The 27,770-nt window shown below is 50.5% G+C and overlaps 1 protein-coding gene across 3 annotated transcripts in view; it reads left to right on the forward strand.

Annotated features, from left to right (window-relative positions):
- The window catches only part of Pnkd (PNKD metallo-beta-lactamase domain containing), a 72,755-nt gene extending 45,247 nt beyond the window's left edge, over positions 1 to 27,508 (forward strand). The window contains exons 1-9 of one of the 3 annotated variants that reach the window (XM_021158245.2): positions 5,373 to 5,549; positions 21,105 to 21,220; positions 21,359 to 21,471; positions 22,704 to 22,762; positions 23,247 to 23,339; positions 23,653 to 23,816; positions 24,445 to 24,531; positions 25,340 to 25,455; positions 25,606 to 27,508. In XM_021158245.2, the coding sequence (XP_021013904.1) occupies positions 5,389 to 5,549; positions 21,105 to 21,220; positions 21,359 to 21,471; positions 22,704 to 22,762; positions 23,247 to 23,339; positions 23,653 to 23,816; positions 24,445 to 24,531; positions 25,340 to 25,455; positions 25,606 to 25,779 (1,083 nt within the window). In that variant the 5' untranslated portion in view covers positions 5,373 to 5,388 and the 3' untranslated portion in view covers positions 25,780 to 27,508. Of the gene's footprint in view, positions 1 to 5,372; positions 5,550 to 16,239; positions 16,403 to 21,104; positions 21,221 to 21,358; positions 21,472 to 22,703; positions 22,763 to 23,246; positions 23,340 to 23,652; positions 23,817 to 24,444; positions 24,532 to 25,339; positions 25,456 to 25,605 lie in introns of those variants that run through there. The other 2 variants (XM_021158253.2, XM_029474495.1) reach the window with 2 other exon arrangements.
- The last annotated feature ends 262 nt before the right edge of the window (positions 27,509 to 27,770 follow it).

Raw genomic sequence — 27,770 nt, forward strand, 5'->3', positions numbered from 1 at the left:
GATGGTTGTGAGCCACCATGTGGTTGCTGGGATTTGAACTCTGGACCTTCGGAAGAGCAGTCGGGTGCTCTTACCCACTGAGCCATCTCACCAGCCCCGAGACGTCCCTATTCTTTTTGTTTGTTTGTTTGTTTGTTTTGTTTTGCTCCATTCTGTTCTGTTTTGAAACAGGATTTTTCTGTGTAGCCCTGGCTGCCCAGGTACTTACTCTGTAGACCAGGCTACCTGCTTCTACGAGTGCTGGGATTAAAGGGGTACTCCACCATGCCAGGTGAAATCTCTTCTTTAACACTGAAACAGCTCCATCTATTAAAGCTCCTCCATGGTGTTCTTGACGTCATCATTGCTACCATCACCACCGATGATATCCTGTAAGTCAGCTAAGCACCAGGCATCTAGCTTGCCCTAATGTAAAGGTGAAGACAGGCTGTCCTTCCAAGGGACACAGCTTTGGCTGGCAGCTGGAATAAGGAGCAGGCATGAGAACATCTACCTTTACCCCTGGAACCTGGAACCTGGAACCTGGAACCTGCTCTCTCTCTCTCTCTCTCTCTATGTCTTGTTTTTGGGTTTTGGTTTTATGTGTGCAAGCTTTTCTATCTGCATCTATGTCTATGCACCACTTTCAGACCTAGTATCTGCAGAGGCTAGAAGACAGTATTGGGTTCTCTGGGACTGAAGTTACAAACAGTTGTGAGCTGCTACATGGGTGCTGGGAATCCAACTCTGGTTCTCTGGAAGAGCAACCAGTGCTCTAACCATTGAGCTATCTCTCCATCCCTGTTTTGTGGTTTGTTTGATTGTGTGTTTGTTTGTTTGTTTGTGTGTTTGTTCGTCGAAACAGGATTTTGCTGTGTAGACTTGGCTAGCCTTGAACTCACAGCAATCCTCCTGCTGGACTTACTAGTGCTGGAATTACTAGTGCTTAGTTGCCCATTTGTTGTTGCTGTTTGGGGCATGCATTTGTTTGCTTTTGAGACAGCATCTCACTATGTAGCCCAGGCTAGCCTTGAACTCATGAATCTTGCATCAGCTTTCCCATTGCTGAGCTCACAGGCAGGCACCATCACACAGGATTGTGCTTCAAATTATGAATGGGCCTCTCCTTGGAGAGTTACAGAGACAAACTTTAGCCTTGGCAGTGCTTCTGAACTGCTCCAGGGAGGAAGGATTGTGTGGCCAAAGACCTCGAGTGTGTGAGTGTTCAGAGACAGCTAGCTCTCCTGCAGCCTTCCAGATGTGGACTGTTCTGCCCTCCTATCTGCGTTGCCTTCCATACAGCTGTTCTGCAGGGATGGCAATAACATTTCCATTCAGCCTTTCTTTCCTTCTGTCATCCCCTCATTAATTCATCAAACACTTAACACTGTCTCGGGTCCAGGCATTGTACATCCCACTGACTCTGTGGGGCTTACATCCCAGTGGGAGGGACTGACAGGGGAGAACCACAGACAGTGTCCAGTTGTAAAAAGTGAAGTCTGAACTCTTCTGCTCCCTTCGCCTGTCTTGGTTTCTCTCCTGTTGCTGTGAAGAGACACCATGACTAAGGCAGCTTACAGAACCATACCTTCAGAAGGTTAGTCCATGCCCATAGGAGATGGCAGCTGGCAGCAGGCATGGGACTGGAGCAACAGCTGAGAGCTTACGCACTCAAATAACAACCACAAGGCAGAGAAGGAGGGAGAGAACTAACTGGGGGCGATGTGAGCTTTTGAATTTTCAGAGCCCACCCACAGTGACACACCTCCTCCAACAAGGCCACACCTACTAATCCTTCCCAAACAGTACCACCCATGGGCCATCTATTCAAACACTTGACCTATGGGGACCATTCTCATTAGAACCACTACAGTAGTGTAAGTAGTATAATAGAATGTTGAGGGACCAGCAGGGGCCTCTGGGAGGACCAGCTATTTTTCTCTGTCCCTTACACCTTAAGGAGTTTACATTTGCAGATGCTCCCTTCTCAGCCTCTCTCTATGTTATCACAGTCACTTGGGGCAACAATTCTTTGTTGTGGGCTTGCCCTAGGTATTACAGGCCCTGAAGCCTGTACTTGTGGATGCCATAGAACCCCCTCCCTCCCCAGGTAAACAGAGTGTAGCAATTCCCCTGCTCAAGGTGTAGATTGTTTTTCATCTTCCAAGTGGAAGGAGCATGTGTCGGTTTCTTTTCCCGTTACTGTGATAAAATGCCCCAAGAAAAGTAACTCAAGGGAGAAAATGGATTTTGTTTTGGTTTTGAGACAAGGTCTCAACTACGTAGCCCTTGCTGGCCCAGAACTCACTATGCAGACCAAGCTGGCCTCAGACTCAAAGAGATCTTCTTGTCGCTACCTGGGACCCAAACAGTGGAGGGGTGTCACTTTAACTCACAGTTGAAGACTACATTGCATCACAGCAAGGAAGTTAAGATAGCAGAAGCCTGCAAGCAGCTGGTCATATCTCATTCATAGTTAGGAAACGGGGATCATCAAATACCTTTAAATACAGATCAATTGCAGCCCAGGGAATGGTGCTGCCCTCATGTAGCCCAGAGAGGTGAGATGATCTCACCTCAGTTAGCCTAATGAAAACAATCCCTCACAGGCAAAGAGGCCCACCTCTCAGGTGATTCTACATCTTATCGAGTTGACACAGAGATGAACTTCATAGCGCCCAAAGTGGTAACAACCTTGGTACTTTTGAGGGACCAAGCGACCAACCCAAAGTGATAAGCAGATGAATGTCGTCATTTGAGGAGGTTGGAAACATAGGCTCAGCTATCAAGCAGAGGCCCTGTGGGCTGTGGATGGGACTTTGACATTTCAAAGAACATTTAGTAAGTATTTAATATGCAGGTGGCACCATGCCAGACACTGGCAAGCTGAAGATGAATATATTAAATTATAGTCTCCACTCTGAAGAAGGCTAGTGAAGCCTGAGATCACATGCTGATGCAGTGAGCAAGTGGGAAGGCATGGCATGAATATCCTACCAAAGGGCATGGAATGCACAAGTGCGTGCTTGCACAGGAGAGCACATGAGATCTGAATCTATGGAACAAAGAGTGAGCAGCACTCCAGACAGAACACAGTGTATACAAAGGCACGGGAGTACAAAACAATATGGTCAGTTCTAGAAATTGTGAGTCGTTAGGTGTCACAGGGCAGAATGCAGGAAGAGGGTGAATAGCATCTAGCTTGCTAGAACAGCAGATTCTCGTGGACAAGGGAGAGCTACGGCAGATGAGGAGCAGTCATGGAGTACCCTCCAGAACACACCAGAGCAGCAGAGGCTGGCTCCCTGAGCCTGCATGAGTTTGCACAGACACTGCCCTTCACTCTCTATCCCCAGCCCCGCTGTGACTCCAAGGAGTTCATAAACAGTGTCTTGAGTTTATTATCTATAAATGAGTGGTATGTGTGTGTGTATGTGTGTGTGTGTGCCTGTGTGTGCAAGCACCTGCTCATGGTGGGGCTGGGGCTGAGGTTAAAGATTAAGTTGTGTCTTCTGCAGGGTCATGCCTGAGCCTGCATTTCCTGTTTCAGATTACAGGGACTGTACCCTAATTTCTCCATATAATACTGCTTTACAGATCCCTCCCTGCAGCAGGCTATGTTCACAATGACCCACAATCCTTCAATCTTGCATGTACAGAGACAGAGACACAAACTCTCCTGTACTGGTCATGTCTTCTGTGTTTTTGCTTTTTGGTCTTCCTCTCACCCCCCCCCCCCCCAGGCCTTGGCAGCTTCACCCTTTCCTGTGCCTGGGCACAGAGAAGTAAAATTTTAGGGAAGAGACAAGGCAAGTGCAGGTTGTCCCTCAGATGTTCCAACAGAACCTGAGTGCCTGGAGCTCTCAGGTTAAAGCAAGAATTGGGTGGACTTTAGTGCAGTTTAGGGAGACTTTAATCCACCCCTTGGCTTTTTGCTGGGGTGTGAGGGAGGGAGAATGAAGTAGAAAATTATACATAGGAACCTTCAGCTGCACAGTGTGCTGTGACCAACTCTGAGACCACAGATGTGGGGTCTGATTATCTAGGGCTCTCAGGCTGAGCACAACAAGCAGGGCGGGAAGCGAGAGCATTTCCTCACCTGCTTCCCTCCGCTGCCTCCCAGTGGGAGTGACGGCGAGCCTGACTTTGCAGAGTTTCCTTCCCTCCCTGCAGAGGGCTAGGCAAGGCAGACTGCACACAGCCCAGCCCTGGCTCCTTTGGACAATTTGGACATTGCTCCACACTTGCTCTCACACCCATCTCTCCACTCCAATTTGGACATTGCTCCACACTTGCTCTCACACCCATCTCCACTCCATTGGCCAGAACAGCTTCTAGAACTCATTAGGAAGGCAGTAGTAATAGGTCAAGGAGCCACGGATGTGGAAACCAGACTGGGCATGGAACTGAGGATGTCTAGGTGCTGGACCTGGCTCTCCCACGCATGGCTGCATAACCTTGATAAAGTCTCCATGGACTGTCGCCTCTTTTCAGGGTGAAATATCACATGCCCTCCCCATCTAAATTGATCCAATGTGTTCCATATTGATTCCTCTATTCCCTTCCCTATATGTACCACTGTTTTTCATCGCATCTATGTTTGTGAGCACATAACATATGCACATGCGTATACATGCAATTTTATTTGTTTGCCCACTTAATCTCCTTACTGTATTCTATAGTGTAGGCTCCAGGAATGCGCCCCTCTTCCCTGTTAGGGATTGAGTCCAGGGTCTGGCACATGCTACACCATTAAACTACTGCCCCGCCTGGATACAGTGTATTTGTGTGGTCTCAGGCACCATAGCCCTCCACAACTTGTGGGAGTGATTTTCTCCTTCCACCAAGCAAGTCCAAGGATTCACACAGGGCAGCAGGTTTGGTAGCAAGTGTTGATCCTCTAAGCTACCTCTGGGCTCTGTGGTCTTTTGACCACCTGAAAACCTGGCACAATGCCTTCAATTTAGTGAATGAATAAATGAACAGTAGAAGATCCAACGAACTCCCGGATGCCTTCTAGCTAATAAAGTTTAGGAGTCAGGTTTCTCTTCAGGAGGACCACTCCAAGGCCTCTCCCCTGCACAGGAAGAAGGAGGGCTTGGCTTCTGTCCTCTCACAAGACTCTCCCTATACCGACCCTGATTAGCGCGCAGTTAAACTGGCTAGAGCTCCGCCTCCAGATCCACTAGTAGGGGGAGGAGCCAGTCCGTCCTTAGACTAGGGATTCGCAGCGGGTGCCAGGCCACAGCTGGCGAGGGGCCGGGTCTGAACGCGGTGTAGTGGGCGGAGCCAAGTGCCATCGCACCCCCTAGCGCGCAGGTGCTGGGAGCCCCGCCTCTCCGCACAAGGGGCCGGGGCGGGGCCGTCGCCTAGCAACACCAAGCCCCGCCCCCGGTCCCGGCCCCCAGCATGGCTTGGCAGGGTTGGCCCGCGCCTTGGTTGTGGGTCTCCGGCTGCTGGCTGCTATTCTTCGCCTTCGTGCTGCTCCTGAGTCCCCGCGGCTGCCAAGAACGGCGGGGTTTCCGCGGCCTCCTCATGACGCGCAGCCAGCGGCTGCTCTTCCGAATCGGGTTAGTGCTCAGGCTCCGATCTGTGCAGGCTAGGGAAGGTGGGCACACTAGGAGAATGGACGCAGAAAGGATACCGGGCGGGGCGGGGGGGTGCCGGATGTCTTGGATTTAGGGGTTTCTAAACCACCGGCCAGAAGGATGGAGAAACAGGCTGAGTTTAAAAAGCAAAGAGTTGAAGGACCGAAGAATTGGATGGGATGGGTAGGAAAAGAGGATTAGGGGCACAGATCCGAATTGGTAGGGCTGGGAGCCAGAGGACTCAGGGAGATGAGGGCTAAGTAAGATGCTGGAGCCCAGGGAGTGCGGGAACTGGTGCAGGGAAGAGCTCACGCGGCCGCAGGGCAGAGGTCAGCAAATCGGGCTCCCTATCTCAGGTGCAAGAGTAAAAGCATGCCCTAGATGTCTAACTTTACTCTGTATGCTCCTGTCCTTCTGCGCATCATCCAACACTCCACACCTCTGGGTGGGTCATTCTGTCCTCCTCATAGTTCAACTCTTTAGGTCAATCTAGCTCTGTCCCTTTTACCTTCCACTGCTGGCACCCAAAGCCCTCGGCTGTGAAATTTGACCCAACAGCCAGCCGCGGACCTCCCGGACCTCCCGTGACTTTCCCCTAGCCAACTCTCCTCCTCTCTGCCCCTAGCAAGAGTGATAGTCATCACTGTTCTTCTGCATTCAGAAGCAGGGAAGAAACCGGAAGACAAGCTTCTGAGGGGCTCTTGGGCAGGACCTCAGACCATAGTTTAGGGAAATCAATGTAAAGACGGGAATCTTGGTCTGTGTCCGGATTCCTGGGAAGACCTAAGACAGGGAATTTCCTTAGTTTCAGAGAAGACACTGTGCAATTCACCCTTCCTCCCTCCCCAGGCCAACCCCCCCTGCTCCCCAAAACTTCAGGCCTGGAGCTCCATTTTATGGTCTCTAAAGTAGAAATATAAAAGCCTAGTGGGCTGAAAAACATTCTAGATAATGCTCTGACCAAATCGCCATTACTTTGTGGGTTTTGTTTTTTGGGTTTTTTTTTTTTTTTAGCATTAAAGTCATGATGAGGTGGCAGAGTTTTTGTTTAGCTGGCTGGCTTGGTAAGACAGTCTCACAATGTATCCCAAGCTGGTCTTGAACTTGTGGTCCTCCAGTCTTCTAGGTGCTGTCATTACAGGTGTGCACCACCATACCTAACCAAGGTTTGTGACTGTCACTGTACTCTTTACCTGGATTTTGGAACCAGGCGTGAGGTTTTATTTTGTTTGGTTTCTTTGTAATTTGGTTGGCTGGTTGGTGCTGGAGACTAACCTAGAGCCACATGATGATATGTGCTCTACCACTCATCTACACACCCATAGTCACTAGATTTATGGGCTTTGTGTGTATGCGTGTATGTATGCATGTGTATTGTATGTATGGTGTTTGCATGTGTATGCATTGTGTATGCATGTATATGTATATATGCATGTGCATGTGTATATGCGTGTGCATATGCATGTGTGTGTGCCTGTGTGTATGTATGTGTATACATATGTGTGTGCATGTACCTGTGTGCCCATTTGCTTTGATTTGGGTTTTTTGTTCTTTGGGGTTTTTTTGTTTTGTTTTGTTTTGTTTTTTAGTTTTTATCACGAAATTTCTGGGAATTATGTAACTCTATTTAGAGAAGAGATTTTAAATCTACTTTTAGCATCCAAAATTGGTAAGCTTGAAGTCACACAAATGTCAGAGGAAGTGGAAAACGGGAGTTTCCGTAAGGAACTAGAACCAGAATTCCTAAGATCAGAATGCCAATAATCGCATTATCAAAACCACACGAGTCTGGGTATTCCTAGACTTGAGATTTGGGAGTTTTTCCCATCCCTTACGTTTGATTTCTTGAGGGAGCTTCTTCATAATTCTTTTTGGGGGAGAAGGGGGATATTTGGGGTTGAGATAGGATCTTTCTGTTTCCCAGGCTGGCCTCAAACTTTGCAGCCATCCTGCCTTAGCCCCATGCTCAATTAGGTACATACTACCACCCAGGCTTAGAACTCAGTGTTCTGAGCTGGAGAGATGGCTCAGCTGATTAAGGACTGGCTGCTCTTGCAGCGAGCTCCAGCTCAGGTCCCAGAACCCACACGGTAGCTCATAACTATTCATAACTAGAGTTCCAGGGGCTCTAACATCCACCTCTGACCTCTGTTGAGGGCACCAGACACAAACATGCCGCACAGATACACATGCAGGCAAAACACCTGTAAACAAAAAATAAATCTAAAAGAATTTTTTTTTTTCAGAATTCAGTTGTTCCATGAGGCTTTCCTTGTCTAGATTTCCAGATTGTCTTAGAATCGACTTTCCAAACTTGCAGAGCAGGAGGGTGTGCCTGGAATAGGATTTCCAGCTCCTGCTGGTCTGTGGTCTGGGAAACAATTAGTCCAGTCCCTTGAGGGGAGACATTGCTAACCTTCAGAGTGGGGCAGGGATACCGGCAGGAAACGTGGCAAAAGTGTAGGTGGTATTGTGAGGTGCCTCCAGGCCTGCAGGAAGGATGGATACAGGAGCCCATCCCCACTCCTTAAGCTGAAGGTGTGGCCAGGAGGACCACAGATGGATCATTTTGTTGGGGCTGGAAAGCATAGTGGAACTCCTCAGCAATCTACCCACAGAGAGGACCTGTTCGTGTGGTCACTAGTCATGATAATTCCACAAAATATTGGCTTCCCTCAATAGCCACTATTATTTGGGGATGAAAATAACTAGGCTAGGCTGAGGTTAGATCCAGCAGACATGGGCTGACTTTAGGCACTTGCTCTGGGGACTCTGAGAACCAGAGCAGAGAGCAGCTAAGCATTTAGGCTGGACAGGTCACCTTTGGAATTCTGGCTCGGCTGCATATTGACCATGTGGTGTCCTGGGCAGATATTCTTTCTGAGCCTGGCTCACTGGCACTTGCAGAATGGGGAATGGTGTTAGTGTCTGCTTTCGGGGCTCCTGTGAAGGTTTCATGAACCCACATGTAAGTGATCCAGGAAGGAGAGCAATTGTTTGTGTATAGCCTGTGATGTACAGGAGGGAGATGCATGTCCTCCTTAAGTTCTCTTCTCTCACAACTGTCTTCTAAGTTTATCCAGCCACGGTTGGGAAATGCCGCCGTCTCTCTCTCATTCCATAGCTCCTACCTGCCCAGGGTCAGGACTGTGTGAGCCCAGGGAACAGGATCTGGCCAGTGTTCTCTACTGCTGACCTTCAGAATGAGGTGATAGCTCTGTCTGAACTCCCACAGCAGGGATATGACACTTTATTCTGGCCTCCTTGCATAACTCTCTGTGTGTGTGTGTGTGTGTGTGTGTGTGTGTGCGCACGCGCACACACATGCAGAAAACACTTTTTTTTATAAATTGTTTTATTTTATGTGCATTGTTGTTTGCCTGCCTGTACTAGGGTATCAGATCCCCTGGAACTGGAATTATAGACAGCTTTGAGCTGCTATGTTAGTACTGGGAATTGAACCCAGGACCTCTCGAAAAGCAGCCAGTGCCCTTAACTATTGTGCCATCTCAGGAGATATTTCTTGACCCTTGCTCCAGCCATCTGATAAAATTGATGTGAACAGGTCCCCTAGGTGAGCCTTAGTTTTACCATTTCTGAAAGAGGAAACCTCTTGTCTGGGCCAACAGGGTCCACTGCCCCATTGTGCAGGGTGGCAAAGCCCTGGCATGAGGGTCCTTGAGGAAGAATCCTCTTGTTTGTGGCTTTGATGAAGGCTGGGTGTTGTGAGCTGGGCTGTCAGCGACATAGCTGGCAGTAGCCCTAAGCATCCTCAATTGGAATTGCTGATTTAAGTCAGAAACAGGACCCACAGAGATGCCCAAGGTTTCAAGTCTGGTGCCTGGAGTTCATGATTCCTACAAGTCCTCTAAGCGCCACACAGAAGCAGGCACACACACCATACATGTAGTAAATTAAAATGATATATAAAAAACCCAGGAACAGCCAGGCAGTGGTGGCGCACACCTTTAATCCTAGCATTTGGGAGGCAGAGGCAGGTGGATTTCTGAGTTCGAGGCCAGCCTGGTCTACAGAGTGAGTTCCAGGACAGCCAGGACTACACAGAGAAACCCTGACTTGGAAAAACCAACCAACCAACCAAATAAACAAAACAAAACCCCAGAAACTTGTCACTTCTCTGTTCAGACCCCTCTTATGGGCAGTGTCTCCTGGAAGAGGCAGAGTTGACTCTGCCCTGCCCATTCCTCAGCCACAGGAGCTGGTTTTCTGGTTTCCAAGGGCTGCCAGCAGTCCTTCCTCCCAATGTTGTGACCACCCCACCTGTGCACAGCAGGGTCCCCATCCCTGCTGTTCCAGTCCCTGCTGCCCAGCTTTATCCTCAATAATACACGACAGTGATGTTGAATGGCCTTGTCTGTTTACCAGTTTTCTCCTCCTACCTGAATATGGCCACACAAAGAATAAAACATAGTTACTACTGTATCTCAGCTTCCAGAGCAGTGCTTGGCACGTAGTCAGCCCTTATCATATGTTTTTGAATGGAGGGAGGGAGAGAAGAATGGGAAGATAGCCTTGGCCCAAGTGCCATGTTCTCCTGAAGCTGGCTTAGCCTCCTTAGCATAAACTCCCCTTTGCCTCCCTTGGGCCTAGCCCTGTTATCCTCCTTAGAGCTTTCAGTGTGTTCTCCTGTCCTGGGCTCAGGCTGCCACAGGTCTGGCACCCCAGCTGGACTCCCACAGGTTTTGCCAGGGTTCTGTCAGAGGGCCTGTGCTGAAAATGACTGACAAGGGAGAAACCCAGTAGAAGTGAATCCCAGGGCGTTGGCCAAGGGTGGCCCGGGGCTCAGGCCTCCTGGCAGAGGCTCACCTGAGGGGCTGTGATTCTAATGTGTTTCTCACCTTGCTTGAGCACTCCTGGGGGTCATATTGTCTCCTTCTATAAAAGATCGCTGTCTGTCCTGTCGTCTGCAGAGGACTACAGAGATGGGAAGGCTGAGAAAACCCAGACGGGAGCTTGCATGCCCTGGCCTCTCCTGGGCATGTGGAAGAGACCTCCAGATATACTGGAGGCTACAGGAAAGCCTTACCCAAGAGCCTCTTCAGCTGCCTCATTAGCTTGTTTTTTTGTTTTTTTGTTTTGTTTTGTTTTTGTCGTGTGCCCCCCCCCCCCAAAAGCACACAACAGGGTGTGACTGCTCCTATGGTCTTAAGCCAGTCCTACTCAACAGAACCCTGTGACCTGCTGGCCCTCCAGGTCTAGACCTTCAGCCCTCAGGCATTACAAGTTTGTTATTAGGTGTGTCCCATCCCTGGTCATATGCAAGCCTGGACAAGCTGAGTCTTGGCCAGAAATACGCATGACCACCAGCCTCACTACCCTGGGCCTGTCTCACTACCTTGAGCCTGCCCCTTGGGTACAGTAGTGTCTTGGGTCTCACTGTACTCAGGGAACCCACATATAGGGAGGACCTAAGCTGGGAAGGGGGTAAGGGAGGTGACCCTGGCTGCCGTGCTGTATGTTCTGGGGCTACGGGATCCCCTTCATCTTGCACCCTCCTGTCCATACTGGCCTGAGATAGGACCCCGGCCCAGACAAGGTCAGACACTTGACAGCCTCCAGCTTCCTTCAGGGCTGCCCTGGAGAGGAGGATGGGAGAAGAGCCAGCATTGTGTGTTTTCTCTGTTCATCAGAAGACTGGCTGGGGGAGGGCATGTCATCTTACTGTCAGCTGTCCTCATGGCTTCCAGGCTGGCCTCAGATAACAGAGAAGCCATGCTCTGGCTCAGCAAGGCAAGGGAGGGGTGCACTGTGAGCCCAAACTAGGGACCTGGTACTGTTCCCAGCCCTAACCCCAGGGAGGGGAGGGCTGGGGGAGGGGTGTAGCTCTGCAACACACACACACACACATACCCCGTACTTTCTCCCACTTGGGTCCCAGGGGGCCAATTAGGAAACTTGATTTTTCTCTCTGATGTGGTTATAGTGGGTAGAAGTGCTGTTCCAGGCTGTAGAAATGCTGAGCCAGATTTCAAGACTGGGGAAAAGATTGAGCTTAGCAGGAGAATGCGTGCCCAGGCTTGTACCAGTTCCTAGATTCTAACTCTAGCACTTCAGATTGTAGGAGGGGATAGAAGAGGTCTGAATCTTTCTCCTGTTGTTGTTTTGTCTTGGGTGTTGGTGTTATTGTTGTTTTGAGACAGGTTCTCACTCTGTATCTCTGGCCAGCCTGGAAACTCACAGAGATCCACCCACCTCTGCCTCCCGAGTGCTGACATTGAAGGCTGCCACATCTGGCCCAAGATGTCAAAATCTTTATTTATTTATTTATTTATTTATTTATTTATTTATTTATATGTAAGTACACTGTAGCTGTCTTCAGACACTCCAGAAGAGGGCGCCAGATCTCGTTACAGATGATTGTGAGCCACCATGTGGTTGCTGGGATTTGAACTCTGGACCTTTGGAAGAGCAGTCGGGTGCTCTTACCCACTGAGCCATCTCACCAGCCCCAGATGTCAAAATCTTAATGAACAACCAACCCTAGTAGCTTGTTCTGATATACTGCTGTGAGTGCTGTGCTTGTCCTAGATCCCAGCTTGCTGGGCCGTGCCTGGGGAGCCCATGCAGAGCATGGCTGTCACCCTATTAATCACATGGGTTTGTAGAAGAAGAATTGAACAAAACAGGGAACAGGCTGCGGCGTAAGTTCCTCCTTTGTGCACTGAGCATTAAAAGACCAGAGGCTGCGTATCTGGTAATGACTGAAGAAACCAGGGGCCCTGGGCTGGGTGCAGCTCAGTGACAGGCTGCTTGCCTTTCATGCATCGGGCCTGGATTCCTTCCTAAGGCCTTTCCATAGAGCCTGCATCCCAGTCATGTTGGCTGTGGGACACAGCTTCTGCAGTGACTCTTCACAGTGTCCCCTCCACTCACTGCCCCTACATTCTCCTCTCCCTCTGGCTCCTAAGGCATCCGTGGAATCACTGGCCTGCCCACACTCCACTTCTAGAATCATTAATTTCAAAAATCCTTATACCAGATGTCCATCCTGACAACCCAGGGCTCTCTACAGTTGAGTGCAAAACATTTGCCAATGTCCTGAAGAAGACATAGAGCAGTCACCAGATCCCAAGGTCCCCGAGGCCAGATCCTGGGCCACAGACCCAGCTCTGTGTAATCACTCTGACCTATTGTTTTCCTCCAAAAAGGCCCGCAGAGGAATTGGGGTATCCTGTCATCGCTCAGGCCACTCATCCAGTCCAACCCCTGACTTGGGGCTTGGGGAGGATTTTAGTGGTTGAGTGGGTTGTGGGTCAGGGTTCTAGGGAAATATCTCTACCCACTATCGCCCGGCCTGTGACCTGACGGAGCTCCGCCCACCCCCACACCTCCAGGCTCCGCTTCCTGCCTGTTAGACGAGGATGTGATGCTTGCTGGGACTCAGATGATCCACAGGAGCCTTGGGCTCACGGAGCTTGCTCTCAGGCTTAGGCAAGAAAAGCTTGGTATTGGAAATTGTTAAAGACAAGGCGGTGAGCTCCAGGGAGGAGCCAAAACCCTGACCCTGGGGACCTCTTGTCTATCCAGCGTTCCTTCCATTTTCTCACTCTCTCCTGCCCCTCTCTCCCTTGCCTCCCTCTCTGAGGCTCTGGATGCAGCCAGCCTACACGGCAAGCAACTTTAGGATCTTATGTCCCGTGACACAGCCCCCACCCATGCCATTGGATCTGGGTGACCTGCTTGGCAGAACACCCTGCTCGTCCGGGTCTGTGGAGGTAGTAGGGCAAGAGGAGGGTGCAAAGGTGGAGAGGACTTGAGTTGGGCAAGCCACCGCCATTAGGTTTGCTGGGCTGCCAGCCCTGGCCTTGCCTGGGATCCAGTCTTGCCAGGCACTGTGCCAGCCTTTCGTGAATGCCACTTGCTGTGCCGTGCCAGTGTAGGCGTCCCTAGGGGTGGAGGGAAACACCAGAGTCAGAGGGAGCCACACAAGGGGCAAGTGGAGCCTGCCGGACCATGCAATCCATAGGCACTGGGTCTGGGGAGCTGGGGTTGCTGTGTGTCCCAGATGAAGCAGAGGGAAGTTGTCTGATGACATCATCAGTGGGCACCTCCTAGGAGATAAGAGTGGCCTACGTCTGAATGGTAGTTAGGTCTTCAGTAAAAAGAGAAGCCTAGGGGCAAAAAAAAGGGGGGGGGAGGGGCCAGAGGAGAAGAAGGTTTGAGACAGGGTCTCAGTAGCCTAAGCTAAGCTGCCCTCAAATTTCTGATCTTCCTGATTCCATTAGTATTATAGCCATGTACAACTACACTTGGCTGATTGGAAAGCCAGAGATTTGAACTCAAGGCTTCGTGAATGTCAGCCAAGCAGTCTACCAACTGAGCTATGTTTCCAGACCTGTTTTTATTTTTTATTTTTAACCCTTTTTCCGTGGGGGAGGGGGCACATGAGTTCCAAGCACACATATGCTCAGAGGACAGCTTGCAGGAGTCAGTTCTCTCCTTCCACTGTGTGAATCCCAGAAATGGAAGCAAGGACATATGACTTAGCTGCAGTCATCTCAAAAGCCTGCGTGCACATAAACGCACACGTGCACATGTGTGCACACACGAACACCACAGAGGCTATAGTACTCTGGTGGAGGTCAAAGGACAACTTTTTTTGTTTTTTGGGTTTTTTTGGTTTTTTTTTTTTGAGACAGGGTTTCTCTGTGTAGCCCTGGCTGTCCTAGAACTCACTCTGTAGACCAGGTTGGCCTCAAACTCAGAAATCCACCTGCCTCTGCCTCCCAAGTGCTGGGATTAAAGGCGTGCGCCACCACTGCCCAGCAAAGGACAACTTTTGGAAGTCAGTTTTCACTTCCCGTTTTGTCTTAGTTAGGGTTTCTGTTGCTGAGACTGAGATGAAACACCGTGATCAAGTACCTTGGGGAGGTTTATTTGGCTTACGCTTCCACAGCACTGTTCATCACTGAAGGAAGTCAGAGCAGGAACTCAAACAAGGCAGGAACTGGGAGGCAGGAGCTGATGCAGAGGCCGTGGAGAGGTGCTGCTTACTGTCTGTGCTCTGCTCCTCAACTCAAGACATAGAGCATTGCAGATGGGCAGAAGGTCCACAGCCCCACCACCACCCCAGGGCTGAGCGGTACCGCTGGCTAGGATGGTGAGCATCTTCAACATCTTATCCTTTACCACGTGTCTGCATCCTGAATGGGAGCTGGAGTGGTTTCTGCGTGCATTGGCATTTCAATAAATGTCAGGGTGTTTTCTTGGCAACTTGTCTTTCAGCATATTTGGAATCTGTGCGTGTTATCTCCTGGTTCTGATCATTTGTTTTGCTGGCTGTGTAGTTTCCCACAGTCTGGGTATGACTTGGCTTATTTTTATATTTTGCTGTTGATGGACATGTAAGGGGTTTCCACCATTTCACTCTGGGGAGCACAGGGTTTTCAGTGGGAAGGGAGGAGACTGTCAGAGGGTCAGGTCAGGGAGCAAGAGTCTATTGGGAACACTGGAGGCCACAGGAGGCTCTGAGCAGGAGCAAGACTCAACCAGAGGTGGTTGAGCTTTGGCCCTGTCTGGAGTTTGGACTGGAAGACAAAATTAGGTAAAGGAGGCTCTTGCAAGACTCAGGGATGAGCCCCGTGGACCGCCCGCTGTATGAGCTCACTCAGAGCAGCAGAAGGCAGAACTGAGAAAGATCCGCATTTGAAAGAGAGCGGGTTAGCTGGGCGGTGGTGGCATACTCCTTTAATCCCAGCACTTGGGAGGCAGAGGCAGGCGGATTTCTGAGTTCCAGGCCAGCCTGGTCTACAAAGTAAGTTCCAGGACAGCCAGGGCTATACAGAGAAACCCTGTCTCGCAAAACCAAAAAAAAAAAAAAAAAAAAGAAAAAAGAAAGAGAGCGGGCTAAAGAGGAGGGGGAGTCCATAAACCCTGTGACTGTGACACTCTGAAGACAAATGGTACCCAAGATGAGTCGCACTCAGCGTCAGACCCATATAAAGTCATATTGTGGTGGCAGTGGGAGTGTGGGGCTGCCAGGCCTGACTGGGGAGTGTCCCTGCACAGCTAGGACCTTGGGCCCACCCCCAGCCCAGGCCCCTGTTCCTGCCCTTTGCCCCCTGCTCCTCCCCTCAGGTCTCCTGGCAAAATTCTTAGAGTATGGCACATTCCTTCCTGCCCAGGCCTTGGCTCTATACCATCCAGAATACCTCACTACAGGCTCCATCTCTCAGTTCCCAACCGCAGTCTCAGTCAGGAGACTGCGAGAACAGGTCTTGGTTCTTCTGCATGCAGTCAGGGCCCCTTCCCTTCCAGCGGCTCAGAACTGGCTCCAGTTAGCTGGGAGTTAATGATTCATCTGCTCTCCAGTTTAATGCATTCGAGTTCCCCTGGTTTTGCCACAACACAATAATGGGAGCCTTTGGCTTTCTTCTGTGCTATCCCCACGGTGTCCAGCAAGCACAGCAAATATTTTCCAAATTAAACGAGCCCGAGAGACTGGCCCCTTGTCTACAGCATACATATTAGCATTGGATGAGGAAGGCAGGGACATGTCTCAGCTCCTCACAGATGCAGGCCATCTTGGTCTGGCTGCCCTGTCGGCATCTGACAGAGTTTGGATAGGAAGTGGTGATTTCAAAACCCCTTCTACCATCCGGTCCTGACTGGGCACTTTCCATGTGTTCTCTTACTTCGTGCAGTCTGATCTTTACGTGGTCCCAGCAGGGCATCACGGTTAAGGGTGAGGAACCTTATCTGTTAGGCCAAGGACATGGAGCAGTAGAAGCCACGCTGTTGTAGGAGCCATGACTGCTGTGCTTTCTATGAGAGGACGGGGAGAGATGACAGACTGATGCTCTATAGAGGATGGGGTAATTGTATTCATTGTTTAACTTTTCAGTTTGAAATAATCTAAGATATGTCAAAACACAAAAATGTTCCTTGTACACCTAGCCCAGCCTCTGGGATGTTAATGTTTCATGATTACAGCACAGTTCTCAAAAGCAACAAATTCGTATCAATAAGAGACTGTTACCACCGTCAGACCGTATTCAAATGACACCAGCTGTCTCTCTGGTCCTGATTCTGATCAAGGACCCTGCACTGTTCATTTCCTCAGCTGGCCAGGTGTCTTACAGCCGTCCCTCCATCTGGGTTTGCCTGAGGTTTTTCTCATGAATAAATTATGGTTGTGTATTTTGGGCATAGAGGCCACAGAAGGGAAGTTGTACCTTCCTCCATGGTCAAATATCTATTGTTACAGCTGAGATTAGCATTTGTTTTCTGCTCTGCTGTGCTGGGGCTGGAATATGCATTTGCAAGCTGGGCAAGAAGAGCCTTGCTGCGGCCTCCCGCCTATCATCGTTATCTTCATTAGTTTCAGGTGAAGTTAGCCAAGGTGCCCCGATGACTAATTAGTGTCTTGTAAAGCAGACAGTTTGAGACTATGTAAATCTCTCTCCAATTGTGCCTGCTGACTTGCCCCTTGTCCAGGTGTTAGGCTGTGCTCCTGTGCATTAAAATTGGAACTAGTGTTTGTGTGTTACATGAAAGCAAGCTGAGAGAAAGAGAGCGAAGTCAGGGAAGGCTCCTGGAGAAGAGCAGAGCTGGGACAGAATCTAGAGCAGCAGAGGGAAGAACATCCCAGGTAGGAGACCTGTCCAGGAGAAGGTGTGTAGTTAGGATAGCTCGGACTCCGTGCTCTCACTAGTGCTCCAGTGCTCTCACTGATGCTCCAGTGGCTCTCACTAGTGCTCCAGATAATCCACCTTCACCCCACTGCCCTCTTATCCAGGCAGTGCACCACCTTGAACTCAGAAACAATGGCTTGACACTAGGCTGCTGACACAGGTCCATTTGAGTTCAGCCCTCTAGTTCGGCCCTCTAGGAAAGGTTAGGCAGTGGTGGTGCACGCCTTTAATCCCAGCACTTGGAAGGCAGAGACAGGCGGATCTCTTGAGTTGGAGGCCAGCCTGGTCTACAAAGTGAGTTCCAGGACAGCCAGGGCTACACAGAGAAACCCTGTCTAGAAAAAAAGAAAACAACAAGTGTAGGAAAGGAGAAGTGTTTGCTGAGTGAGCTTCTCTCAGGACGGGCCACACCCTTCCCCAGTCACCCCTACAGGAGAATAGATGCCTGGAGGGTGGTCTGTCTCACCACTGCCAGCAGCTGTGTACACCTGGGGCTCCGAGGCAAGGGGTGCAAGAAAGGAACTTTGACTTCTGCAGGGTATAGATGGCTCTCATCTCCCACTGCCTCCTCCCTGTAGTCCATCCCCTCTAAGAGGATTGCAGATGATCAAAGGCAGGAGCACTTCTGGAACTTTCTGGATTAGATTTGCAATCCTAATATGTCTTTAAGTTTATGTGTCTCTTCTCTCCTTCATGTTTCAAATTAGTTCCTTCCCCTTTTTTTATATTTGCATTTTCAGGTATAATGTTTATGCTTGTTGATTTTAAAAAAGGAAAGGAAAAAAATGTTGGTTGAGGGCAACGTGAGTTGGGGTGGGTGGGTGTTAGTTCTGACCCACAGGATTCTTTCAGAATTTTCCAAGCTAAGTTTCTCTCCCTTTCTCCTTTCTTCTCCAAATTCCTAGCATATTTACCACAAATGATAAAATCCACTCAAGCAAAGGAGGCACAGAGGAGGCCCTAGTTAGGGTGTGGGACCTTGGACTCCAACCCCAGCACACAAAGAGGGCTACGCTGATGTTTTCACCCCCGACAACCACTTTCGATGACCATGGGTCCTTTTCCTGTAGAAATATCTAAATATGCAATGGCTGCTCTTCCAGAGGTCCTGAGTTAATTCCCAGCAACCATGTGGTGGCTCACAACCATCTGTAACAGGATCTCTGTGCCCTCTTCTGGGGTGCATGAAGACTTCATACTCAGATACATACATACATACATACATATATACATACATACATATATACATACATACATACATAAATGTTTTTTAAAAAGTGGCTGTAAAATGCAGAAGGCAAAGCTTCTCTTGGCATGCAGAGTTGCCAGGGCTGCGGAGAGGCATAGAGCAGAAGTTGGCTGGGGGGAGGGTAGGGTTTGGGGGACTTTTGGGATAGCATTGGAAATGTAAATGAGGAAAATACCTAATAAAAATAAATTTAAAAAAAAAAACATGAGGGGCTGGTGAGATGGCTCAGTGGGTAAGAGCACCCGACTGCTCTTCTGAAGGTCAGGAGTTCAAATCTCAGCAACCACATGGTGGCTCACAACCATCCGTAACAAGATCTGACTCCCTCTTCTGGAGTGTCTGAAGACAGCTACAGTGTACTTACATATAATAAATAAATAAATCTTTAAAAAAAAATGATGCCTCATTAAAAAAAAAAAAAAAGTTGGCTAGGCTGCAGCTGAACTGTCACTGCCAAACTCTCGGGAGCCTACTTGGTTTGTCCAAACTTTGCAAATAAAACATCTAGTATTAACCCTGCCTCGAAAAACCAAAAAAAAAAAAAAAAATCTAGTATTTCTCTAAGGGGCTAGGGAGAGTCTGAGAGTCTGCCCATCTTTATGCACACTGTGAGAGATTTAGGGTCCACATTCCATGCCCTCTCAGGTTCCCAAGTTTAGGATGCCTTTAGTTTTCTGACTGGTTCTGACAAGCACCCAGTGCCCACTTACACTGTGCCTGCCTCAGCCTCAGTTTCCTGCACAGCAAGGGCCCAAGCCATCTCCTTCCCATCCTGACAGGCCTAGATACATAATTTATCCTGCCCAGTGTAATGCAAAATCCAGGTGCAAGGTGTGGCGGTACAGACCCCAGCTTTTGAGAGGGGATGGCAGGAAGATCATGAATTCAAGGTCATTTTTGGCAACTTACCAAGTTTGAGGATAGCCTGGGCTACACAAGGACCTGTCTCAAGCAAACAATAACACCTAAATAAATAGATAACTAAATTAACTAGTTAAAATAAGTCACTTATTCAAACAACAGGAAAAAAAAAACTATTAGTCAGGGTACAAATGTAATAAGACCAGCTTGGTTGTGCACGCTTACAGTGTAGCACTGAGACAGAGGCAAGAGGATCTTAAGTTTGAGGACACCGTGAGCCATACAGCCAGATTCTGGGGAAAGAGGGGGAGGGGAGAAACAATAAAATCCGAAGTGTTTCCATTCTTCCATCTCTTTCCATGTGTGTTTTCAATTTTCTATTTAATGTCATTCTAAATAAAGAAAAGTAAGCCAAGCATGGTGACAGGGACGCTGTGATCCCAGCACTTGGGAGGCAGATGTGGGAGGACCACGGCCAGCTAGTTAGTGCACAGCTACATAGTGAGGGTCTACAAATGGAGTTAGGCTACATAATAAGGCTGGGACTCAAAGGGAGAAAGAAAGGAAGAGAGGGAGGGAGGGAGGGAGGGAGGGAAGGAAGGGAGGAAGGAAGGAAGGAAGGAGAGAGAAAAGAAAACTAAATCACTAGGCAGTGGTGGGACACGCCTTTAATCCCAGAACTTGGGAGGCAGAGGCAGGTGGATTTTTGAGTTCAAGGCCAGCCTGGTCCACAGAGTGAGTTCCGGGACAGCCAGGGCTACACAGAGAAACTCTTGTCTCAAAAAAACCAAAAAACCAAAAAAAAAGAAAAAAAAAAAGGACCCGTTTGTTTTTGTATTGCGCAATGCCGGTGTTGCTTGTTTGCGGTCCTGAGCATTGAACCCAGTAGTTGAACATGCTAGGGAAGTACTCTATCATTCTACCATTAAGCTATATCTCCAGCCCTTATTTATTTATTTTATTCTATTTATTTATTTATTTAAATTTGAGACAGGGATCCACCTTCAGGATATAAATTTATTATATGACAAGATCTGTCTCATAAAACATGTTAAAGATTACAAAAGTCAGGTCATTAAGATGAAGTCAAGTCATTAAGATGACGTTGGCGTGTTGAGCCCGAGGGGCCCTTCTGACCTGGGCCCTTGGTGGCCTCACAGGTCTCACGTTTTGTTTGGAGAACTCTGGCATCCTGGTCCACTTTCCTGAACTACATATAACTGGGATGGCAGTGGGGCAAGGGTCAGGCCCTCCAGCCTCACTGCTGGCTGTTCCTCTATCTGCTAAGTAGCTACAGAATTCTCTATTTGTGAGCAAACCTGCTGTCTGCCATCTTTGGGCCTCAGACTTGCTTCCTCTACCCTAGTGGCTTCCAAAGATGGTCTCTGGACCAGCAGCAGCAGCATCTGAAGTGGTTAAAAGTGTAATTTTCAGGGTTGAGATGTAGCCTGTTTGGTAGTGTTTGCTTAGTGAGCCTGAAGCCATGTATCCCACCCCTGGCACCATAGAAAGCAGGCGTGGAAACCGACACCTGTAATCTCAGCACTTGAGAGGTAGAGAGGCTCGAGGGCCGGAGTACATGATCACCCTTGACTATCTAGTGAGTGTGAGGTTAGCCTGGGGTATGTGAGACTAAGTAAAGAGCAAAACAAAACATGTCGATGTCGAAGTGCTTGCCTAAGGGTGTCCGTGGACACAGAGATCCTAGAGATGTGAGGCCTACAGACATGGAAGAGGATTGACCTGACCCCAGACCCTCTCTCTGCCCTGCAGGTATAGCTTGTACACCCGAACCTGGCTTGGATACCTCTTTTACCGACAGCAGCTTCGGAGGGCTCGGAATCGCTATCCCAAAGGCCACTCCAAAACTCAGCCCCGCCTCTTCAATGGTAATCTCTGTCTGCCCCTGGCCAGCACCCCACCTTGCTCCCTACGCTCACCCCCACCCCCGCGCCTACTTCCCTTCTCCCCCTGACCCCTTCAGTGGGCTTCCATCCCGCCCCAGCCTCTCTGTCTGCCTCTCCCAGGAGTGAAGGTGCTTCCCATCCCTGTCCTCTCGGACAACTACAGCTACCTCATCATCGACACCCAGGCTGGGCTGGCAGTGGCTGTGGACCCTTCAGACCCGAGGGCTGTGCAGGTGAGGGGACAGGGAGCAGGGGCGCTGGGGGTCACTGCAGGGGACTGCCAGCTTTTGCTTCCAGTCTGGGGTTGGTCCTGGTTCCCCTGACTATGGGCTATGTTGCATCTGGGTGAGCATCCATCTCTCATACAGAAACACCACACCCCTTAGAGCATGGGGGACGAGTGGGTGTCCTAGGCCTGCAGATGAGAGTAGAGCAGAGCAGAGGGTGGGTGGCTTCTAGGACTTGGTGGCAGTTCCAGTCTGCATTTTACCCTCTTTTTTACCCTGGTGTACATTCTTTTTTTAAAAATATTTATTTATTTAATATTCGTGAGTACATTGTTGCTGTATTCAGACACACCAGAAGAGGGCACCGGATCTCATTACAGATGGTTGTGAACCACCATGCTGGGAATTGAACTCAGGACCTCTGAAAGAGCAATCAGTGCTCTTAACCACTGAGCCATCTCTCCAGCCCCTCTTTTTTCATTCTTATTTGTATATTTACTTATTTTGGGGGAGGGGTATTTGTCCTCTCTTCTGTTCTTCCCCCCCCCCCCATCCCTGCCCTAGACATAGTCTTAGGGAGTAGCCTTAGCTGGTCTAGAACTTGCTATGTTGATCAGGCCCCTTCCTCCCCAGTGCTGGGATTCAAGGCATGTAGCACCGTGCCTAGTATAACATTTTTTCCCATTATACATATGGGCATGGTGTGTGTATGTATGGTGTGTGTGCTGTGGCATGCACGGGGAGGTCAGAGGTCACCTTATGGTTATCTCTTTCCACTATTATGAGGATTCTGCTGATTGCTGATGGGATTTACCCGCTGAGCCACCTCACCAGCTTTCTTTCCTCTCTGACCTCTGTCAGTACCTGGGCTTCTTCACTTTTCCCTTCATGTTCATAACACGCCCCGCCCCCCCGCCCCCCGCCCTGTGTACGCATGTGTGTGTGTGTGTGTGTGTGTGTGTGTTATATGATAGTAGGACTAGAACCTAGGCTATTTGTCAATGTGAGTGAATCTGTGTCAACTCCTGATGTCCCCCCCTTCCCTGCCCCATCCTGCCCCATCCTCATTTGCTGGATCTCTGCTCTTCCAAGTCTCCTTTGCCAGCTTCTCATTCCCTAGCCCATCTCCTGCCTTGACCCCGTCTCTCCAGCTATCTTTCCCACACAGCCCTAACAAGACTTAGAGCATCTCTCCCTCTGTATACTACCTCCACCATCAGTGTCTCTTCTCTCCCCAGGCTTCCATTGAAAAGGAAAGAGTTAACTTGGTTGCCATTCTCTGCACCCACAAGCACTGGTAAGGGGCTGGGAATGGTGCAGCTACAGTTAACAGCAGTTTTCCTTCACAGGTTGGGCTCAGAGGGAACAACCTGGGAGATATCAGGATGTTTGGGACCTACCTTCTTCATAAAGTCACTTGGGCACCAGCAGAGGTAGAGAGACAGGCTGAGTCACCTATGGCCCTTAGCAGTTTGAAGGCTCAGCAATGGGCAGGCATTATTGTGCTCCATTCACAGGCAGGTAGTAGGTACCGACAGAATGAGCACCTAGTTAGTTAGTGGGTGGCTCAGCGTACAGAGGTGGGTGTGGACAGATCCACTTGGGGGAATCTGAGGATGACAACTGGAGCTCAGAGTCCAAAAGGGTCATGGGAGCATAGCAAGTTGAGGGGTGGCGTAAAAAGGGAAAAGGCTTGAGCCAGGGGTTACTTTAGGGAAGGAGGGAGTCCAGGTACAGTTGCCCTTTGAAGTGCCCCTGTCCTCATCTCTGCCATCCCACAGGGACCACAGTGGAGGGAACCGTGACCTCAGCCGGCGGCACAGGGACTGTCGAGTGTATGGGAGCCCTCAGGATGGTATCCCCTACCTCACCCAGTAAGTCCCCCACCCAAACATAGATGGACATCACCTGCCTCCTGCCTTCATCCCTCCAGGGTGTCAGCTGCTGGATCTCTGGTGACACCGTGCCTAGCCATTAGACAGCTAAGTAGAACCCCCGTAAAAATAAGAAGACTGCATGAGCCAGCTATGGTCAGAAGAGAAAGGCTGTGATCTCAGCCCCTGGGCACCCGTGCCTTCTCCCTGTTGTAGAAGTCCCCCTCCTATAAGACACCCAGCCTGGCATGGTGCCAGAGACCAACATGACAGAAGCTTGAATGCCTCTCTTCTCTGTTGTTTTGTGCCCTAGCCCCCTGTGTCATCAAGATGTGGTCAGCGTGGGACGACTTCAGATTCGAGCCCTAGCCACCCCTGGCCACACTCAAGGCCATCTGGTCTACCTGCTGGATGGGGAGCCCTACAAGGGTCCTTCCTGCCTCTTCTCAGGGGACCTGCTCTTCCTCTCTGGCTGTGGTGAGTTTCTGCAAAAGAGAGGGGAACAGGGACAAGAGGGAGAGACAAAGGCCAGAGTGGCCACCATTCCATGTCACATTTGGAACTGTTGTTTTCCATCATTCAATGGCTCAGTAGCAGGCCTCTCTGCTCGTGTTGCCTGACTGTTCTCCAGATTCTCAGAGGGGAAGGACCTAAGGAGAGGGCACTTTAGGCAAAGACCCGATGGGACACGAATTTCCACTGGGTGGGACCTGTTTCCCTAAGACAGTGACTGGGAAGAAGAGAGCATGGGCAGTGGAGGATTCCTAAGTGAGAAGAAAGTAACCGTGGGTGGATTCCCAGAGAGCAGCCAAGGCTAAGGCTGTCTTGGAGAAAAGAGCATGTCTGCCCACCAAGTCTGGACCACAGGAGCTCAGCCTGGAGACGGCAGCCTTGCCCTGCACTCGGGCACTGTGTGTGTCTGTGTGTGTCTGTGTGTGTGTGTCGGGGGTGGGGTGGGGAAGGGGGATCACATCAGCTCTGCCAGAGGGCCGAGCTCCCATGAAGAGGGAGTGAGAAAGCTGCCCAATCTGGTTCTTAACCCTGCCTTTGTGTACCTTATACCATACTGTGTCCTCCTTGATGATCCCACTTGATCCCAATGTAGGACGGACCTTCGAAGGCACAGCGGAGACCATGCTGAGCTCACTGGACACTGTGTTAGACCTGGGGGATGACACCCTGCTGTGGCCTGGTGAGGTGCCCCTCCTCCTCCTCCCAGGCCCTTGTTTTGCCTGGCACCTGAACCCTCCCAGTCCCTCACTTTCCTAGAGACTGGCAAGCTCAGCTCATGGCCCAAAGGTCACGCAGCCGATCCACGGGGCTGTGGAGGGGGAGCAGACACTTACCTTTCTCCTGGGACGTTAGACTGGCTCTGTGACGTCCATGCCTCACACACCACTGTCCCGTTCCCCAGACAGACCTTGGCCGCTTGTGACCCCTGAGGACCCAGAGTCCTGGAGAGATCTCTAATTGTTCAGATAACTATGGTCAGCTCCCCAAACAGAAAGTAGCATTTGCTTATCAGAGAAGACTGTAAATCTGGTCCACATGTACTGATTGGCCTGAATTTGATACAGAATATGCACACACCCCATATCTCCCCCAAATCCTCCCCTAACCATCCAACTTCTTTTTTTTTCCTTTCTTTTAATTTTTTTTCTGACGTGTTATTGTCTTCTCCGTTTGCTAAATGACAAAACTGTGGCTTAGGCGGGTGCCAGGTCATAAATGAAGTATGCTGGGCAGAGTTAAGAAGCTAACCATGGCCTCACAGCTCCAAAGCTAGTGATTTTCCCCATGAGCCCTAACCACTGTCCAAACTGCCTCTGCCTCCCCCTCTCCCCCAGCAAAAGTGTCCGTGGTTGGAAATCACCTTTGGTGATTCCAAGAGCCTCGCCCCCGACCCCCCCCCCCTTTGCTGGATAGCTGTGGGCCTGGGCCTTGGAGTAGAAAGGCTATATGACCTCACCACCCATCTCTTTCCCCGTGGTTTTGGCTAGGACATGAATACGCAGAAGAGAACCTGGGCTTTGCAGGCGTGGTGGAGCCCGAGAACTTGGCTCGTGAGAGGAAGATGCAGTGGGTACAGAGGCAACGGATGGAACGCAAGAGCACAGTGAGACCTGGGGGATGGTCAGGGTGGGGTGGGATTAGGGGTGGGGTGGGATGGGGTGGGATGGGTTGGGATGGGGTAGGCAGACATCCCTGCATTGGTGCCTTTCCAGTTTCTATCCACCCACCCATCCCTGTGCCTCTTGCTCTGTAGTGCCCATCCACCCTGGGAGAGGAACGCGCCTACAACCCATTCCTGAGAACCCATTGCCTGGAACTACAGGAGGCTCTGGGGCCAGGGCCAGGCCCCACCAGTGATGACGGCTGCTCCCGGGCCCAGCTCCTGGAGGAGCTGCGCCGCCTGAAGGACATGCATAAGAGCAAGTGAATAATAACCCTCGCCCACCCCAGTCCAGGCTCTCCCAGCAGAGGGGAGGCCACCCACCGCCCACACCTCACCATCCTCTTCATCACTAATACCACCACCACCACCATTGGTGCCCTAGGCAGCACTAATCCTCCAGACTGGCCAGGGAGGGCAGAGCCCAGGCAATGGGACCTAGAGGAGGAAGCACTGGGAGGCTGAGACCCCGCACAGTAAACAGGTGGTGTTTAGGGCAAGAGGAAGGAAGCACCTGAAACGTCTCCAGACTTGGCTACCTTGGAGGGTCTGCCTCCCCTCCCCCACCCATGGACCAATAGCCAGATCATGAAGGCTGCAGTTGGCTCCTGCTCCAGAGGCCACACTACCACTAGAGCCCTAGAACCCAGGAGAAGGGAGTCCTGAGCAGGCTAGTCTATCTTCCACCTTCCCCCATGCAGGGTTGTCGGGGAAGCTCACCCCAAAAATGATCTAAAATGTGGTGCCTGGGAAAGTGGTCATCAGCCCGGGCGGCCAGGCTCTGGGTGACTGAGACTCTAAGCCCCGCCCTACCTACCTTGCTGAGACATTGCCAGGCAGAGCCATTCCTAAGAACACCTAAGGACTGGAAGCCTGGTTCTGGCCCATCCCTGCCTCAGTGGATGTCCTGAAGGCCAGAGAGAGAGGTTCCTGGTTGCCAAGGAATCTTCTGCTTCAGGCCAGGGAGTCACAGGATGATGGCATACAGAGCCACACACCACGCACATCTGTTCTGGGTCTGCCACTGTCCCGGGTCCGCCTTCCCAGGGGAGAGTGAACTGTGGTCTGCCTCAGAGACCTGCTTCTCCGTTCCGCCCTTGTTCTTAGGAATCCCTGCCTGCCTGCTGTCTCACTTAACCTCCCTTGCTCTATCCTCCCTTTCCTCTCTGAGTCATAAAAGACTGACCTTTCTTCCAGCCTGGTACTCATCCGGCTCTTTGCAGTTTGCCAAAAACCTTCATTCCCACGTCATTTCCCACTGGATCCCAGGGCCCCCTTGCTGTCAGTGTGCAGAAAGCAGAGGTCTGGGAACAGGAAGCTCCAGTGAGTGGCAGCTTCCAGGACCTCAGGCCTGGGCATACCCCACTGCTCATCCCCCTCCAGATCTGCTTGTCCTCTGGTCTCAGGTCAAGGGCCCTTTGTGGCCACAGGAGCACTATGGTCGTTTCGCAAGCACACCTTAGGTGAGTTAGCCAGGAGCCACAGCTTCCACTGGGCTGTGCAGTGCCCTCTGTTGTTCCTCTGAGATGCCCCTGCCTCAGTTTCCCCTCTCATCTGGCTTCGGCTGCCCTCTCCAGGCCCAGCCTTTGGAACTCACTCTAGCAATACCACCAGACTAGTTAGCCTTCCCGGCCCCCAAGACACTCGCAGTTTCATGCCTTTGTGCCTTTCGCTCATGCGGTTTCTTCAGCTGGAATGCCTTCCCGCTCCTGCCGCCTCCTCTGCCTGGCAAACACCTATTAGCCTCTCCCAGGCCCCTCCCCCAGGAAGGCACCCTTCACCCCTCTCTTCCAGGCTACCTCTGCACCTTGTAAATGCTTCTCTCGTGGCACCTATCACACCGTACTTTACTTGTTTACATGTTTGTCTCCCCTTCTAGACTGTGAATCCTTAAGGGCATGGACTGTATCTTATGCATCTCTGTATTTCTGCGCCTAGCACGGTGCCTGGCACACAGTAGGCGCTCAATAAATGTTGAATGAATGATTTAACCAAGGTCTGAGCTCTCAATGGCTGATCTATGCTGCCCATGGGTAGCAACAGCAGAGAATCTGCTCACTGTTTCCTGACTCCATTCTGAGTCCCTTAACTCTGGGTACTGCGTGGGGAAATCTCTGGACAGGAAAGGCTCCAAGAACAACCCAGAAAAAATGCCTCCACAGCCTCCTTCCACAGCCCCTGTGCTTTGGGTTCAGAGTTGGCGATGTGTGTCCCTGGGTCCTTCCCCCAGCTTGAGACACACAGGATACCACTAGCCA

The sequence above is a fragment of the Mus caroli genome, chromosome 1 (genome assembly GCF_900094665.2).
Source record: "Mus caroli chromosome 1, CAROLI_EIJ_v1.1, whole genome shotgun sequence".
NCBI lineage: Eukaryota > Metazoa > Chordata > Mammalia > Rodentia > Muridae > Mus > Mus caroli.